The 14,525-nt window shown below is 48.5% G+C and overlaps 2 protein-coding genes across 4 annotated transcripts; one reads left to right on the forward strand and one right to left on the reverse strand.

Moving 5' to 3' along the window:
* The first annotated feature begins 1,938 nt into the window (after positions 1 to 1,938).
* Positions 1,939 to 9,706, forward strand: LOC133040609 (G patch domain-containing protein 4). The gene is made up of 8 exons (XM_061120535.1): positions 1,939 to 2,051; positions 4,964 to 5,100; positions 5,552 to 5,625; positions 5,733 to 5,825; positions 5,921 to 6,007; positions 7,625 to 7,716; positions 7,952 to 8,002; positions 8,507 to 9,706. Exons 2-8 carry the CDS (start codon positions 5,022 to 5,024, stop codon positions 9,243 to 9,245), a joined length of 1,215 nt encoding a protein of 404 aa, XP_060976518.1. The 5' UTR covers positions 1,939 to 2,051; positions 4,964 to 5,021; the 3' UTR covers positions 9,246 to 9,706.
* On the reverse strand, positions 7,247 to 12,477 carry NAXE (NAD(P)HX epimerase). Of its 3 annotated transcripts, none has more exons than XM_061120537.1 (7): positions 12,224 to 12,464; positions 11,986 to 12,094; positions 11,728 to 11,838; positions 11,537 to 11,650; positions 10,662 to 10,809; positions 10,129 to 10,337; positions 7,247 to 7,978 (listed from the first exon to the last, which is right to left on the reverse strand). In XM_061120537.1, exons 1-6 carry the CDS (start codon positions 12,403 to 12,405, stop codon positions 10,135 to 10,137), a joined length of 867 nt encoding a protein of 288 aa, XP_060976520.1. In that variant the 5' UTR covers positions 12,406 to 12,464; the 3' UTR covers positions 7,247 to 7,978; positions 10,129 to 10,134. The 3 variants fall into 3 exon arrangements, with proteins under 3 accessions (XP_060976520.1, XP_060976519.1, XP_060976521.1); XM_061120536.1 differs by lacking the exon at positions 7,247 to 7,978 and adding an exon at positions 9,579 to 9,816; XM_061120538.1 differs by lacking the exons at positions 7,247 to 7,978; positions 11,728 to 11,838 and adding an exon at positions 9,579 to 9,816 and having other exon boundaries at positions 12,224 to 12,477.
* Between the last annotated feature and the right edge of the window lie 2,048 nt (positions 12,478 to 14,525).

Here is a 14,525-nt window from a genome sequence, read left to right on the forward strand (position 1 = left end):
TTCTCTGTCGCCCCCTTCTTCTCCTGCCCTCAATCTTTACCAGCATCAGGGTCTTTTCCAAGAGTCGGTTCTTCTCATCAGGTGGCCAAAGTACTGGAGCTTCAGTTTCAGCATTAGTCCTTCTAATGAATATTCAGTGTTGATTTCCTTTAGGATTGACTGGGGACTCTCAAGAGTCTTCTCTAACACCACAGTTCAAAAGCATCAATTCTTCGGTGCTCAGCTTTCTTTATAGTCCAACTCTCACATCCATACATGACTACTGGAAAAACCATAGGTTTGACTGTATAGACCTTTACAGAAAAGTGACGTCTCTGCTTTTTAATATGCAGTCTAGTTTTTTCACAGCTTTTCTTCCAAGTAGCAAGCGTCTTTTAATTTCATGGCTGCAGTCATTGTCCGCAGTGATTTTGGAGTCCAAGAAAATAAAGTCTGTCACTGTTTCCATCTTTTCCCCCATCTATTTGCCAGGAACTGATGGGACTGGATGCCATGATCTTAGTTTTCTGAATGTTTAATTCAACAAATTATGGCCATTAGGTTTTCAGAATGGCCAACAAAGAGTATGCTGAACAGAAATTGTGGGCTGAAAAAAAAAGAAAAGAAATTATGTGCTAAAAAGGGCCCTTGCCCTATTCATGAGTTTTCAAACTTCTTTTATGACCACAGTATAATATGTAATATTAGATAGACAGGGGAGATAGAGTGAGGAAATGGTGGAAATTGAAACCCTATCTATGGAATTTTCTCAGTGGCCCCTGAGACACTACAATAAAACCAAGTTTGTAAAGATGATTGCACTAGTCCAACATTCTAATTTTACAGACTAGGGAAAGGTTGCTCTTGAGCAGGAAAAGGACTCAGATCTGACTGCCATTCATGAAATGTTCCTCTATTGAATCCAACCTCTGAACAGTATATTTGAAGCATTCCACATCACTTATGAAAGCATCTAAAAGCCCACTAACCAAGATCCATTGTTTAAAGTATTGTTCCCATGTAGCATATTTTAAAAGTAAAATTAATTTCATGTTAAAAAAAAAAACTTACTGGAATGAGGTAGTAAGACAAGCTGAGCAATTGTCACAAAGCTTGAGTGAAGCGGCAGCTTTTCTCTTTGAAGATCCTACGGGGCGCTGAATTACCGTAAATACTGATAGAGGGACGCAAATAAGGGAAAACTTTTTTTTCCTTTCAGATTTTAGTTCCTGGGTGGCTCAGTAGACCCTAAGAACACTGTGGGGATGAGAGGATGTGCAACCTCTCTTGCTGACTTCTTTGCAACATGCTCTTTCCCTCTCCTGCTCAATGGATTCTCATATTTACAAGGCAAGTCTTAACTCCTCAACCTGTCATGCATTCCAGGATTTTGCCTCTCCAGTCCCACTCGAGCTTCCAACTTTGTTTGGGCTAGACAAAGTGCTCCTCGAAGTCAGGGCTCGTGTCTTATGCATCTTTGTATCACCAGTAGCAAAGAACAGGTCCTGGCACACAGTGGTGAATCAAAATGTGTTTGATGAACCTATTGAAACCTCTTACCTCCAGGATTTTATTTAAAAAAAAACAAAAACAAAAAACTGTCCCCGCAGGCTGAGTATTCATCTCCTGAATTATTAATCACCTCAGAGGTACTACCTCCTTCTTTGCCTCCACGAATCTCTCAGGCCACTCTCGATGCTTTCACCTAAAATTTTCCTTTCTCGTATTTGTGCCTGGGACTAGTCAATGTCGGACCCAAAGCTATTCTCCGCACCCCAATAGAGCCAAGTAGGACTGAAGTCCCTTAGCTGCTCGGGGCCTGCTAGAAGGCAATAAGTAGAATACCTCGCGAATCTCCAGAAATGGGCTCGCTCTGGGGCTGAGTTTCTATGGCAACCATACGGCAAGCCGGCCTCTCCGATACAGTTTCTCCGGGGACCACAGAGACTCAGTTCCAGTGTGCATCTCTATGGTTTCGTAGCCTAGAAGGGTCTAAACAGCACTTCCGGGAAGATGGCTGCGCACAAGTCACGTCTGTCACATGTTTCTGCGGAGAGGAGCTCGCAATGATGGTAAGGGGCTTCAGTCCCCCGAATGGTGACTGTCGTCGCTCGGGCTCAGGAGCAAATGTGACAGAAGGGGAATAGTTTTACCCAAGTGAAGCTGCGGTCGGAGGGCTGGAGTTTTAACCTCAACAGGAAGAAACCCTAGGGAGAGGAGCCAGCTCTTTAGAACCTCTCTAATAGTGGTAGCCCAGGGCCCCTCTCCAGAAAACTCAGGTTGACTGGAAAGAAAACAGTTCTGAAAATGTGCTCACAGCCTTCGCAAAGACTGCGGAGCACAGTCTGGGATCTAGCTTCTCTCCACAGCTATCTCTTCTAGGTCGGTTAAGGAAATTCCTCCCTGTGTTATTCAGTTCAACAATTAAGGACTGATCGCATTCAGGAGCTGCATTAAGTGCACCAGGGGTTGGGGAATAGGACCAAGCATAGGCTATGGTATATAATATAATTTCGAATTAATGCGACAAGGCATAGGCTGTGGTAAGTCTTAGAGTTTAAAGCATAAATGGCTATGAGCCTGTGTGTAGTGATTGAGAACACCAGTTCTGGAGTGCCTGAGATCCTAGCTCCGCTACTTAACCAGCTATTTGATTTGTGCAAGTAGCTAAACTTCTCAGTGACATTTCTTCAGTTGTAAGTTACAGTAAAAACACCTCCTGGGAATTCCCTGGTAGTCCAGTGGTTGGGACTCTGCACCTTCACTGCGGAGGGCTGGAGTTCAGTCCGTGGTTGAGGAACTAAGATCCTGCAAGGAACCCGGGGCAGCCAAAACAAAAACCCAGAACACCTCCCAGTGGGGTTGTTGGAAGGATTAAATGAGATAATATGCGTGAAACAGCAACAGGCTGCCATTGAATAAATGCATAAGTGTTAGTTGTTCTTGTTATAATAGATCAGAAATAACTTCTGAGAAGAGGCAGCGTTTTGAAGCCCTCAGTGTTTGAATTTTATTTCTCTTGCCGTATCAGGAAGCAGGATAGGGCATTTCCTCACTCAGTGCTTCTCTGTTGGGACTCCAGGGTCTCAGTTATGCTTTCAGGTAATCATCCTTCAAAGTAGAAATGTGAACAGAAATGTGAGTCACCCTAAATTTGTTACTTTTCATATCTAACCAGACTAGTCATCATTCTTAAGCTTAATATGTAATGTTTAGGATGGGTAGGTAACTTAACGACGTGTCTGATTTTTTTACTAGCATACTTAGTAAACTTTCTTAAACACAATTGAAAATTTTAGCCTTCAAAGTCCTCACTTGGGGAGGCTAGAGGATTAATCCAGTAGTGCCATTTTTGTTGTTGAGTTGCTAAGTTGTGTCTGACTCTCTGCAATCCCATGGACTGTAACCCGACAGGTTCCTCTGTCCATGGGATTTTCTAGGCAAGAATACTGGAGTGGGTTGCCATTTCCTTATCCATGGGATCTTCCCAGACCAGGGAGCAAACCTGTGTCTCTTGTATTGGCAAGCAGATTCTTTACCACTAAGCCATCAGGGAAGCCCCAGTTTTGCCATTAATCAACTTTTAAAATGGTTCTGCAATGCCTCTAATAAGTGATCTTAATACAAAAGTTAACTTTAGTAACTCAAATCAGCAGTGACTGTCTTAGTTTTGAATGTCTTGTGCAATAAGCCATCTTAACCATTTCAAGGCAAATTTTGATATATAAGTTGGATAATGGCATTGTGGAGTCCAAGAAGGAGGAACACCTGAATGACTATAAAGAAATGCAACTACAGTGGGCCCTTGAACAGCATGAGTTTGAACTGCACGGGTCCACTTATATGTGGATTTTTTTCAATAAATACTACAGTAGCACCATCGTGGTTAGTTGAATCCTGGCATGTGGAAGGCTAAGTGTAGAATTGGGGTTTTGGTATCAATGGCAGGTCCTGAAACAAGTTCCCCGCTGATAACTGAGGGATGACTGTAGTTGGGAATGTAATAGAAACAGGGCTACTATATAGTCATGCCTCCTGGGCTCATATTTCCAGCTATGTCTCTTACCAGCTGTATAAGAAACCAGGCAAGAAACCGAGACTTGATTTTTCTCCTCTATGAAATAAGGATAATATCTGTCTTACAGAACTGTCAGGGTTAAATGAGACAGTATAACAATGTGTGTAATCCCCCTGTTAAATAAAGAGCACCTTTCTAAGCTGGACAGTTTCAAAAGGGGTGCTCCAACAAGACTGAAAGACAGTGGTGTTGTAGCCCCCACACCAAGTAAGAGGACAGTGTAAATGCTGGGGCACAGGCATAGGATACAGGCTCTATTAAGTACTGCTGTCTTATAACTGGAGGAGGAGATGGCAACCCACTCCAGTATTCTTGCTGGGAGAACCCCATGGGCAGAGGAACCTGGTAGGCCACAGACCAAAGGGTCACAAAGAATCACACAACTGAGCACAGACAGATATAACTCAGGTTAACGAACATCTCGTTGCTTTGCTTTGTTTTTAACATGGTAATAAATCATGGGAGATGTTATCAGGTAGTGGTAAAGAGTGGGAATTCTGCAGACCAGCTGCCTGAGTTTGAATTCTACATGCATGAGCTGTGTGACCTTGAGCAAGTCACTTAACCTCTTTAGGCTTTGGTTTCCTCATTTGTACAAAAGCATAGTAATACTTTCCTGAATGCAAAGTTTAGGAAATCTTCCTGGACTGGGACGATTACATGAAATGATCCATGCAGAGCCTTAGCAAAGCCCAGCGTGTGGTGAGCTCTCCATAAATTTAGGTATTATCGTTAATACCAGTCCTCCTTGACTTTCAGCATGTTGAACCCTCAGTGGTCAGGGAGCTCCCCAAGAACCAGTCCTCCCAGCTCAGTCTCTGCTCCAGCCCCAGGAAAGAATTCTTATAAGAGCAGTCAGGATGAATTTGGTGCATGATTTGAGCACTTTCTCCTTTCCTCTTAAAGGGATGACAGTGACTGCTTCTTCTCCAGTGAGAGCCTGAGGACAGTGACTTTCCTCACCATGAGTATCACCCCCGAGGTCAAGAGTCGGGGGATGAAGTTTGCTGAGGAGCAGTTGCTTAAGCATGGATGGACTCAAGGTGATTCCCATGGGGCCCCTTCCACATCCAACTCCCTCACTACCCTCTGCCCAGGGGGAGAGACATTATCCTGGGTTAACCTCTAGGTAGTCTGTTCAACGGAAGAGGAAAAGTTAAAGAGAAAATTTGCAGAAGAAAATTGCTGATATTTTCAGAAAAGGGAAGAAATATGACTGTGGATAGCGAGAAGGAAGTGGCTGAGAGAACTGGGAGTGGGAACGAGATGACCTCTGTCCTGAGAGAATTATGGGAAAAGAGAGTTTGGGCTCAAAGACATGAAGACCGTATGGAGAGGTGCTAGAAAGAGTGGAACTGGGAGGGTTTCTGAGAAGGACAGGGCATGCCCAGTGCTAGGTGTGGGGAATAACAAAGAGTGGCATGTGCCGGGGTTGCTTTGTGAGGGCTTAGGGCAGGCAGTGGAATAAGCCAGGTCATTCACTGTCTTCTGCAGGCAAAGGCCTGGGCCGGAAGGAGAATGGTATCACCCAGGCCCTCAGGGTGACGCTGAAGCAGGACACTCATGGGGTAAGACTGGACAGACTGCGGGAGGTCAGTGGGGATGGGAGATGGGGGCCTTGAAGATAGGGTGAGGGAGGGGAATGACAAGTCCTGAGTTCATACTTCTCTGGCAGGTGGGACACGACCCCGCCAAGGAGTTCACAAATCACTGGTGGAATGATCTGTTCAACAAGACTGCAGCCAACTTGGTGGTGGAAACTAGGCAGGTATGAGCTCTAATAGTAGGCATGTGAAACACGAGGGCCTGGGACACATGGGGGTGAGGGAGACATGGTACCCACTCACACATACTTCCCCACAGGACGGAGTACAGATAAGACGCCTGTCTAAGGAGACCACCCGTCAGGATCATGCCAAGCCCAACTTGCTGTATCAGAAGTTTGTGAAGGTACTAGAGGCGGGGGGTGAGAGGGCCCATCCCTTTCCCTTCCCTGGTCTCTTGGGGTCTGAACAATTCCCTTGCATGCCCTACCTGTTCTCAGGACAGTCCTAAGAGTAGGGTCCTGTGACTGTCCTCACTGTTGCTGACCTAGACTGCCCAGATCCTCAGCAAGAATTGAAATCTTCAGGCTGCATGGATCCCTGCCATCTGCTGAGGGGGCTGCAACAGGGAGTGGGAGGTGGGGGACAGTCAGGAGCTGCCAGAGGAGAGCAGGGAGGGGACATCTATTTCAAAGGACTTGGAAGCCAGAGGAGACCTGAGAGATTATCGGACCCATTGTCTTTTATTTTGCAGATGTGGCTGGCAGGGGGGAGGTGGCTCACCGAAGAGCCCACAGGTGGCTAGTAACAATAACAGCCTGTTCTAGCCAAGGACTAGAACCCAGGTGTTCAGACTTCCCTTTTCTAGCATGCCAATGGAAGGGAGCTGACATTTAACGATCTTCTCTTACATGCTTAAGGGCTCTACGTGTTAGCCAGCAGATCTTTCCCATTCATCTCTGTGGCTATCTTTTGCCCCAGTTCAGACCATCATCTCCTGCATAATTTCTTTCACAGCCTCATAACTAGCTAGGCTTCTCACTGTAGTCTCAATCCCCATGCCAATCAGTTCATCCTCCACAAAGCATCCAGAGTGTTCTCTGTAAAACACGTTTCACTGTGTCACTGGCTCCTCCTTGTCCTTGCCTTCTTTCCTAGCGTGTTTCTCGCCACTTCTCAGGACTTCTATCTACACTTTAGCCAGATTGATTCTGAATCTTTTTCAGGTACCATGTTTTTTCACCTTCAAATTTTTGCATATGCTCCCTCTGTCTGGGACATTCTGCTTCCTTTACCTGCTGACCTTTTCCTTGTCTTTCAAAGCTGAGTTACTTGTAGGAACTATTCCCCAAACCCTGAAGCCTGAGTCGGGTACCCCTTCTCTAGCAGAGATAATTGTTGTTTAGTCATTAAGTCATGTCTGACTCTTTTGGGACACTATGGACTATAGTCCGCCAGTATTTTGTTCATAATTGCCTACATTTCTGCCACATCTCTTCCGTTAACCACGTAGGGTCCATGTTGGCTGCACCCATCTTTCTTATTCCACTCTGTATCCCCAGCCTTTTAATCCATAGTAGGTACTTAACCTGGTTAAACAAAGAACTGTGCATAGGTATTGGGCCAGGGTAGGGGGGCACACAGGTTGTGAAAAGAACCATCTTTATTGTCTGTTACTAGAACCATGAGATGACCACCAGGGGGCACTTGTCCCACAGTGAAGACCTGATGACCCAAGCCCTTGTCCCTCCCTTCTTGTTCTGCCCACTAGCTAGCTGGTTGTGGGCCAGGGAGCCAGGACTGCCCCTGCCCCACCCATTCCCAACTGCAGCCCACTTCCTGCCCAAGTTGACATATGCAGGTTGGCACACCTCTGTGGAGATCTGTAAGGAGTGATGTTGGGGGCTGACAGATTTGTGCCTCCGGCTATTTGAGATGGTGGTTGGGGGTGGTTTCCAGAAGGGAAGTGGGATGATGGTGGTATTGAGTGGGCCTTGTCCATCCCCGTGATTCCTCCTTCTAGACAGCCACACTGACTTCAAGTGGGGAGAAGCCAGACAAGGACTGGGAAAGCTGCAGTGATGACGACAGCCAGGAGCCCAAGCCTCCAAATGTGTGAGACTTCTTTCTAGTGCTGGGGCACATGGGAGGAGATGCCTTCAAATCTCAGAAGAAAGGACCAGTATAGTGCTTGACTGTGGTCTTCTTGGGGGGTGGAACTGTTGTACTAATCTTTGGCACTTCCAGGTCCTGAATAGGAGCTCATTGGTGAATGTTTTAGAGGGGAGGAGGGATCAAGCCTTTCCACCAGATCCATTTGTAATTCCGGATTCCCACCCCTCTCCGACAGTCTGACCGATGAGTTGCTGCTCCAGGCCTGTGAGGGACGAACAGCACACAAGTGAGTAGTGGCTGGCTTCCTGGGCTCCCTTCTTTTCTCCCCATCACAAGCCCACCATTGTGGGTGGCCTGCACCACTCTTTTCACACCAGAGGAAATGATTCCTACTCTTTGCCCATTTCTGAAGCTGCCTGAAGATAGGTAGCTCCTCCCTACCAACTGTCCCGGCAGTCTCAAAGATTAGGCCTCTTTTCCCTGATAGCCTCCCTCTGACTTGCTGCTGTTGCTAAGTCGCTTCAGTCGTGTCCGATTCTGTGCGACCCCATAGACGGCAGTCCACTAGGTTCCCCCGTCCCTGGGATTCTCCAGGCAAGAACACTGGAGTGGGTTGCCATTTCCTTCTCCAATGCGTGAAAGTGAAGTCGCTCAGTCGTGCCTGACTCTTAGCGACCCCGTGGACTGCAGCTCACCAGGCTCCTCCGTCCATGGGATTTTCCAGGCAAGAGTACTGGAGTGGGGTGCCATTGCCTTCTCTGCCCTCTGACTTGGGCCCCATCTATTTCAGGGCTGCCCGTCTTGGGATCACAATGAAAGCTAAGCTTGCTCGCTTAGAGGCCCAGGAGCAGGCCTTCCTGGCTCGGCTCAAAGGCCAGGACCCTGGGGTCCCTCAACTGCAGTCTGAGAGCAAGCCCCTCAAAAAAAAGAAAAAGAAAAGGAAGCAGGAAGAGGAGGAAGAGGCTACAGCAACTGAAAGGAGTGCAGAAGAGTACTCAGAACACCCTGACAAGAGCATCAGAAAAAGCAAGAAGAAGAAAAGACGGCATCAAGAAGAAAGAGTCACAGATAAGGAGAGCATCGCTATAGAAAATGAGGACGAGACCACAAGAACAGGTGGGCTTGGGGAATTGAAAAACAGAGAGCACGTCGACCGGCCCCTCAGGAAAAAGAGGAGGAGGCAGTACCATGAAGAGGAGAAAGTGGAGGTGGAGGTCTTAGGTAATGAGGGAGGTCAGGTCAGTGGAGTCAGGACAGAGGAAGCAGAGAGAAGAGTGTACACTGAGCCATGTGGCAGAAGCAAGAACAGGCAGCAGCATGAGGAAGACGACTTGAACACAGAGGATGAAGGAGTTGAAGAGGCTCTTGTAGATAGTGGGACCAGAGAAGCAGAAAGCAGATCGTGCAGTGATCAGAAAAGGAGGAGAAGCAAGAAGAAAAGATGGCAGCATCAGGAGGAAGTCTTGGATGGACCTGGAGTCAGCACTGGCCAGAAAGCAAAAAAGAAGAAACAGAAGAAGAGAGACTGAAGGCCAGGTCACGGTGGGGCCCGACTGATGCCTCTTCAGGAGTTTAAGCCTTGGCGGCCTGAGCTGATGCAGGTCTTACGCACCCTCTCAGTGAGGAGTCCCTCCCGAGGAGGAAACAGCGGTGGAACAGCAGTCCGCTGAGAGGACAGTGCTAGTGCCATGTCTGAGTCGAGGGAGAGGCAAGTCCCCCTTACAGCATCCAACCCAGAGATGGTGAACTCAGGCACCTGCAGGGGCCAGGCAGCTAAGGGACCAGGATGCAGGGAGCTGTGGCACTGGGAATGCAGATATCTGAAGAGACATCTTGGCTAAAAGAAGCTGAAAATGTAGATCTATGGAAAATATACTGATTTTTTATTTTGAAGGCTAAGAAAAACATGCAAATTCCGCCCATAGGTTGCCAGTTTCTAACTATAACCAAATTGAATAAACATCAGCTTGTTCTTCTAGCCTGTAGATAAGTTGCGGCTGTCATCTCCATTCTCAGCCCGGGAAGGTCCTGAATACAAATTAGTTTCCTTAGAGGCCTCTGAAGAAATTCCTTCTGTTAACGTCTGGTAGTCTTGCTATGCTGTTAAGTGAAAGGAGAGAGTTCAGAGAACCTCACCCAGCTCCCTGTCTGCATCCCTAATAAGAACTCTGTGCGTGTAAAGGACGCACACCTCACCTGGGAGCCTTTTTCAGCATCTGAAAGTCAACTGTCATTGCCCCCAAATGCCATAGAAACCTCTCTTGCATATTGTTCCCCCAGAGAGAGTGCACCACCTCTCCAGTGTTGCTCTCTGGCTATGCCATGTCTTAACCGTTCTTTCAGAAGAGCTCCCAGGACTCCACAGTTCTGGGGGAGAGGCACTAAGTCTTTATTGAAAAGAATGCCCCCCACCTTCTCTCACTGCAGACGATAGACACATTCAGTGTCAGGGTAGGGTGGGAGGTTCAGCTGGTACTTCTTTTCCAGAGCAGGTGGCACGAAGCGACCCCCCAGGTAGTGGTAACGACCAGTAAACTGGGTTGCAGACTTTTTGGGTGCTGTCAGGGAGATGAGCAAGTCTGGCTGGATCCCTCCAGAGCTTCCCTTCTCCACGTCCCATCCTGAAAAGAAGGTGGTAGTCAGAGCAGAAGGGACCAAGATGTCCAGTCCCCTTCCACACCTTGCTCTGCAATAATCTTAAAGGAGTGGGAAGCCCCCTGGGTCCCCACCTGAGGAAATCATGTCTTGGAGCTGCACATACTCCTGGGCTCTGGTCTCACAGTCAACATGTAAAGGGCATTCCTAAACTCTTTGTTCCTCAGCCCTACTTTGGCTATGTTCTGCACCTCTAGACTCTGAACCTTGAATCAGGAGCAAGAACTCCTAGGTACCTACCTCAAGAGAGGGCAGGGCCCTGATCCCCCCAACCTCCTTGGACCCAGCACCTGAGGGAATGTCGATGCTGGCAATGGGCACAGTGAGTCCATTCAGAACGCTCAGGATGCTGCGGAATGGCTCCCGAACCTCACCCGTGAAGCTGAAGCCAAAGATGGCATCCACCACCAGCTCATACAGTTCATCAATCAGCATCGGCTGTGGTAGAGCAGGAGAAGATGTCAGAGCTAGCAGCTTCACAAAGAACCCTTAACAGGAAAGGGCTGTCCTCTGTACCCAAAGACCATAGGCACAGGGAGAATTTTAATCTCATTCTGAGGCCTAGAGTTCATTGCAGGTCACTGATTGAGGCCAAGCGGTGTCCAGTCGCATTTTCTGCTCTGCCAACCACTGGAGAGGCTACAGTGTGGGACAGCCCGAGACTTGGAGTCAGGACAGACAGGCTCTGGCCTTGCCTCTGCTGTGAACTGATTTTTGACTCTGGACAAATCACTTACCTTCTTTTGCATCTCAGTCTCTTCATCTGTAAAACGTGCTAAGGAATTTTAAAATGTTCTCAAGTTTCCCACTCCTAAATCCATCGTCTGAAGAAAGGGTTTAGGATAAGGTAGTCACTTCAGTTCCCAAGAGGGGCACATAATGTGTTTACCGAATGCTAGGGGAAGAGGAATTGGCTACAGCGTGGAGTGACCAGGGGAGATTAAGGGGAAATAAAGCTTTAGAGAGGGGGTTGCTGGCAGCTCATAAATGGAGCACACCCTATGACACCAATTCCATTCAGGTAGCATGCTTTAGGCACCTTCTGTGCCAGGCGCTCTCCATGCCCTCTAAGAGTGCTCTGGAGAGGAAGATTCATAAGTGAGCTCAGCCTGGAAAGGTAAGGGAAGAGCAGGACACAGGAGCGCAGTGAACTGGAGCTACCTACCTCTGGGGGCATTTCACCAAGGAAGGGGATGTCCATTTTCTGGCACTGCGTCACCAGTGCAGTGAAAAGTGGCTTGTTAGGCCTTTTAGGGTAATAGATGGTTGGCTGGTAGCCCTGTGAGGAAAGGAAGGGGGTAATTCAAGCCCAGGTCTTGGAAACTTCTCCCGCACCGCCCTTCCCCACGTACTCACAAAGAGTTTGAGGTGTCGAGCACAGACCAGCCCATCTCCTCCATTATTCCCAGGGCCACAGATGACCAGGACGGTAGGGGGGCTCCTGGACAGGGACGTGGGGGGATATGCCTGAAGGCAGAGTCAAAGGGGATTCAGAGGGGCTTTGGGCAGTGACAGACCAGGCTTGGCCTGGCCGTCCCTCCCCTCACTCCTTGTGCCTAGGCCGGGGGGCTTGTACAATGGCTTGCCCCAAAGGTCGAGGGTTGTGCCACTGACCTTGGCAATGGCTGTGGCACAGCTCAGACCGGCCAGCTCCATAAGTTGGTCCACGCTGAACTGGTACTCATTAAACAGCTCCTGGTCCACGGCTTGGGCCTCCTCCTGGCTGAGGAAACCCACGGCCTGAGTCCCCACCCCTCAGGTGTTCCCTCGCGCGGGCGGCACGGCCGCCCCAGGTCCCGCCCCCTTGGGTTCCACCCAAGTCCTGCTCTTGCCCGCCCAGAACCTCGCCTACCTCAGATACTTCACTGCTGAACTCGCCATGACTTCTGAGTCCCCGGGGCCACCCGAGATCAGCCGCTGCGACACCCACCAGGTGGGTCCTGCGCGACAGGAGCCGGCCTGGACTCTGACGCGCGACAGGCGCGAGCCTGCAACCAGCAGCCCGAGCCCCAGAAGCGCCCGCAAACCGGACATGCAGCTAGTCGGGAGGGAGCCCTCTGGCCGCCCGGCGCATGCGCAGTACTTAGCCCGGCCCCCGAGGGGCCGGGCCCGCACGCACCCTTGCCGGAAGCGGGCCTAGGACTGGCAGCTCCGCCGCTTCTCCTCCAGTTACTGTGCGCGCCAACTCCACGGGTGCCTTCCCACCCCGGCCCCCCTCTGCCAGGGCGTCTTGTCTTACGGTCTGGATCCGAGCCCATCGCCGGAGCATTTTCATACTGCCTCACAAATGACCCGAAGTGCTTTGCTCTCAAGCGCCCGTCGATAATAATTCTCCGTTTCATGTTTTTGTGTAGCAGTTGTGTTACTGCTAAACTGTGTAGCATAGCAGTTAACCCGGGTTCCTGCCCTCCCACTTACTGAGTGAACTTGGCTCCCCAGATTTGTCTCCTGTCTGTAAAATGGGATACGAGTACATACGGGGCTGTATTCCACACAAAGCCGTAGACAGCGTCAGGCACATAGGGCTTAATAAGTTAATGGTCTTATTAACACTACTAAGCGTTTCATATAACTTGGGACCCCTCTCCCCACTAAATTAGCCTCGCTTATCTCTGTTTACCTGGCTTCCCAGGTAAAGAACCCGCCTGCCAATGCAGGAGAAGTAAGAGAGGCGAGTTGGATCCCCGGATGGGGAAGATCCCCTGGAGAAGGAAATGGCAACCTACTCCAGTATTCTTGAATCCATGGACAAAGGAGCCTGGCAGGCCACAGTCCCTGGGATCACAAAGAGTCAGACACGACTTAGCGACTAAACAACAGGATTGAGGGGGGTGTTTTTATGCTAGTTTATTGTTTTTCTGTAACATGAATTCCATTCCTGGCTAGTTCACTGAGAAAAGCAAAAACCCCTCCTACTTTAAAAGAAAAAAAATTATTTATTTCGGCTGTGCTGAGTCTTCATCGCTGCCAGAGGTTTTCTCCTTGTTCACAGCAAGGGGGGCTACTCTCTAGTTGCAATGCTTGGACTTTTCTTTGCGGTTGCTTCTCTTGTTTCAGAGTCTGGGCTTTAGGGCACTCAGGCTTCAGTAGTTGCGGTTCCTGGGCTCAGGAGTTGTGATTCCCCAGCTCTAGAGCACAGGCTTAGTAGTTTTGGCACATGGACTGAGTTACTCTGCGGCATGTGGGATCTTTCTGGACCAGGGATAGAACCCATGTCTTCTGCATTGGCAGGCAGATTCTTTACCACCGAGCCAGGAGAGAAGCCGGAACCCCTCCTACTTTTAACTATTCCTCTGATGCTGTGCAGTGCTCTGCTTAGTCGCTCAGTGGTGTCTGACTCTGCAACCCCATGGATTGTAGCCCGCCAGGCTCCTCTGTCAATGGGATTTTTGGGAGCAAGAATATTGGAATGGGATGCCATTTTCCTTCTCCAGGGGATCTTCCCAACCCAGGGATCAAACCAGTGTCTCCTGTGTCTTCCTGCATCACAAGCAGATTATTTAGTTACCCACTGAGCCATCTGGGAAACCCGTTCCCCTGATAGTCTCCTTTTTCATTACAAGAGGCTTATGATCTCCTATGGGTTGTAACCTTGCCTTCATCTATGTTTGTTTTACATGTCTGATGTGGAAAAATGAATGTATCAGACTGTGATTGTGATGGAAAATTGTTTTGGTTAGACTATGTTTGTGGTTTACTCATCTTTGTCTTTTAGCTTATTCATCTTAATTGAAATAGACTTTACATTACAATTGCATAATCTTATCTAAGACTTCACTAATTTTGTTTTATAGCTTCACCAGTATATAAGTAGCTTCACTTTTATATATTAGTCATGACTTAGTGACTGAACAACAAGACTCCCTACAGGCCTACTTGAGAAAATTAGTCAGTTCTGAAGATTCATTTCTAAAACACAGTGTGAAGCATGTTTCTTTGACATAGATAACATTTTGAGTGTATGTACCCAGTGCTGACATGAGTCTTCTCATTTTACTCTTACAGCAACTGTTATTATCCCTATTTTACGGATGAGGAAGTGAGAGTGCTAGTCACTCAGTAGTGTCCGACTCTTTGCAACTCCATGGACTGTAGCCGGCCAGGTTCCTCTGTCCATGGAATTCTCCAGGCAAGAATATTGGAGTAGGTGCCAT

This window comes from Dama dama, chromosome 20, assembly GCF_033118175.1.
Source record: "Dama dama isolate Ldn47 chromosome 20, ASM3311817v1, whole genome shotgun sequence".
Taxonomy (NCBI): Eukaryota; Metazoa; Chordata; class Mammalia; order Artiodactyla; family Cervidae; genus Dama; species Dama dama.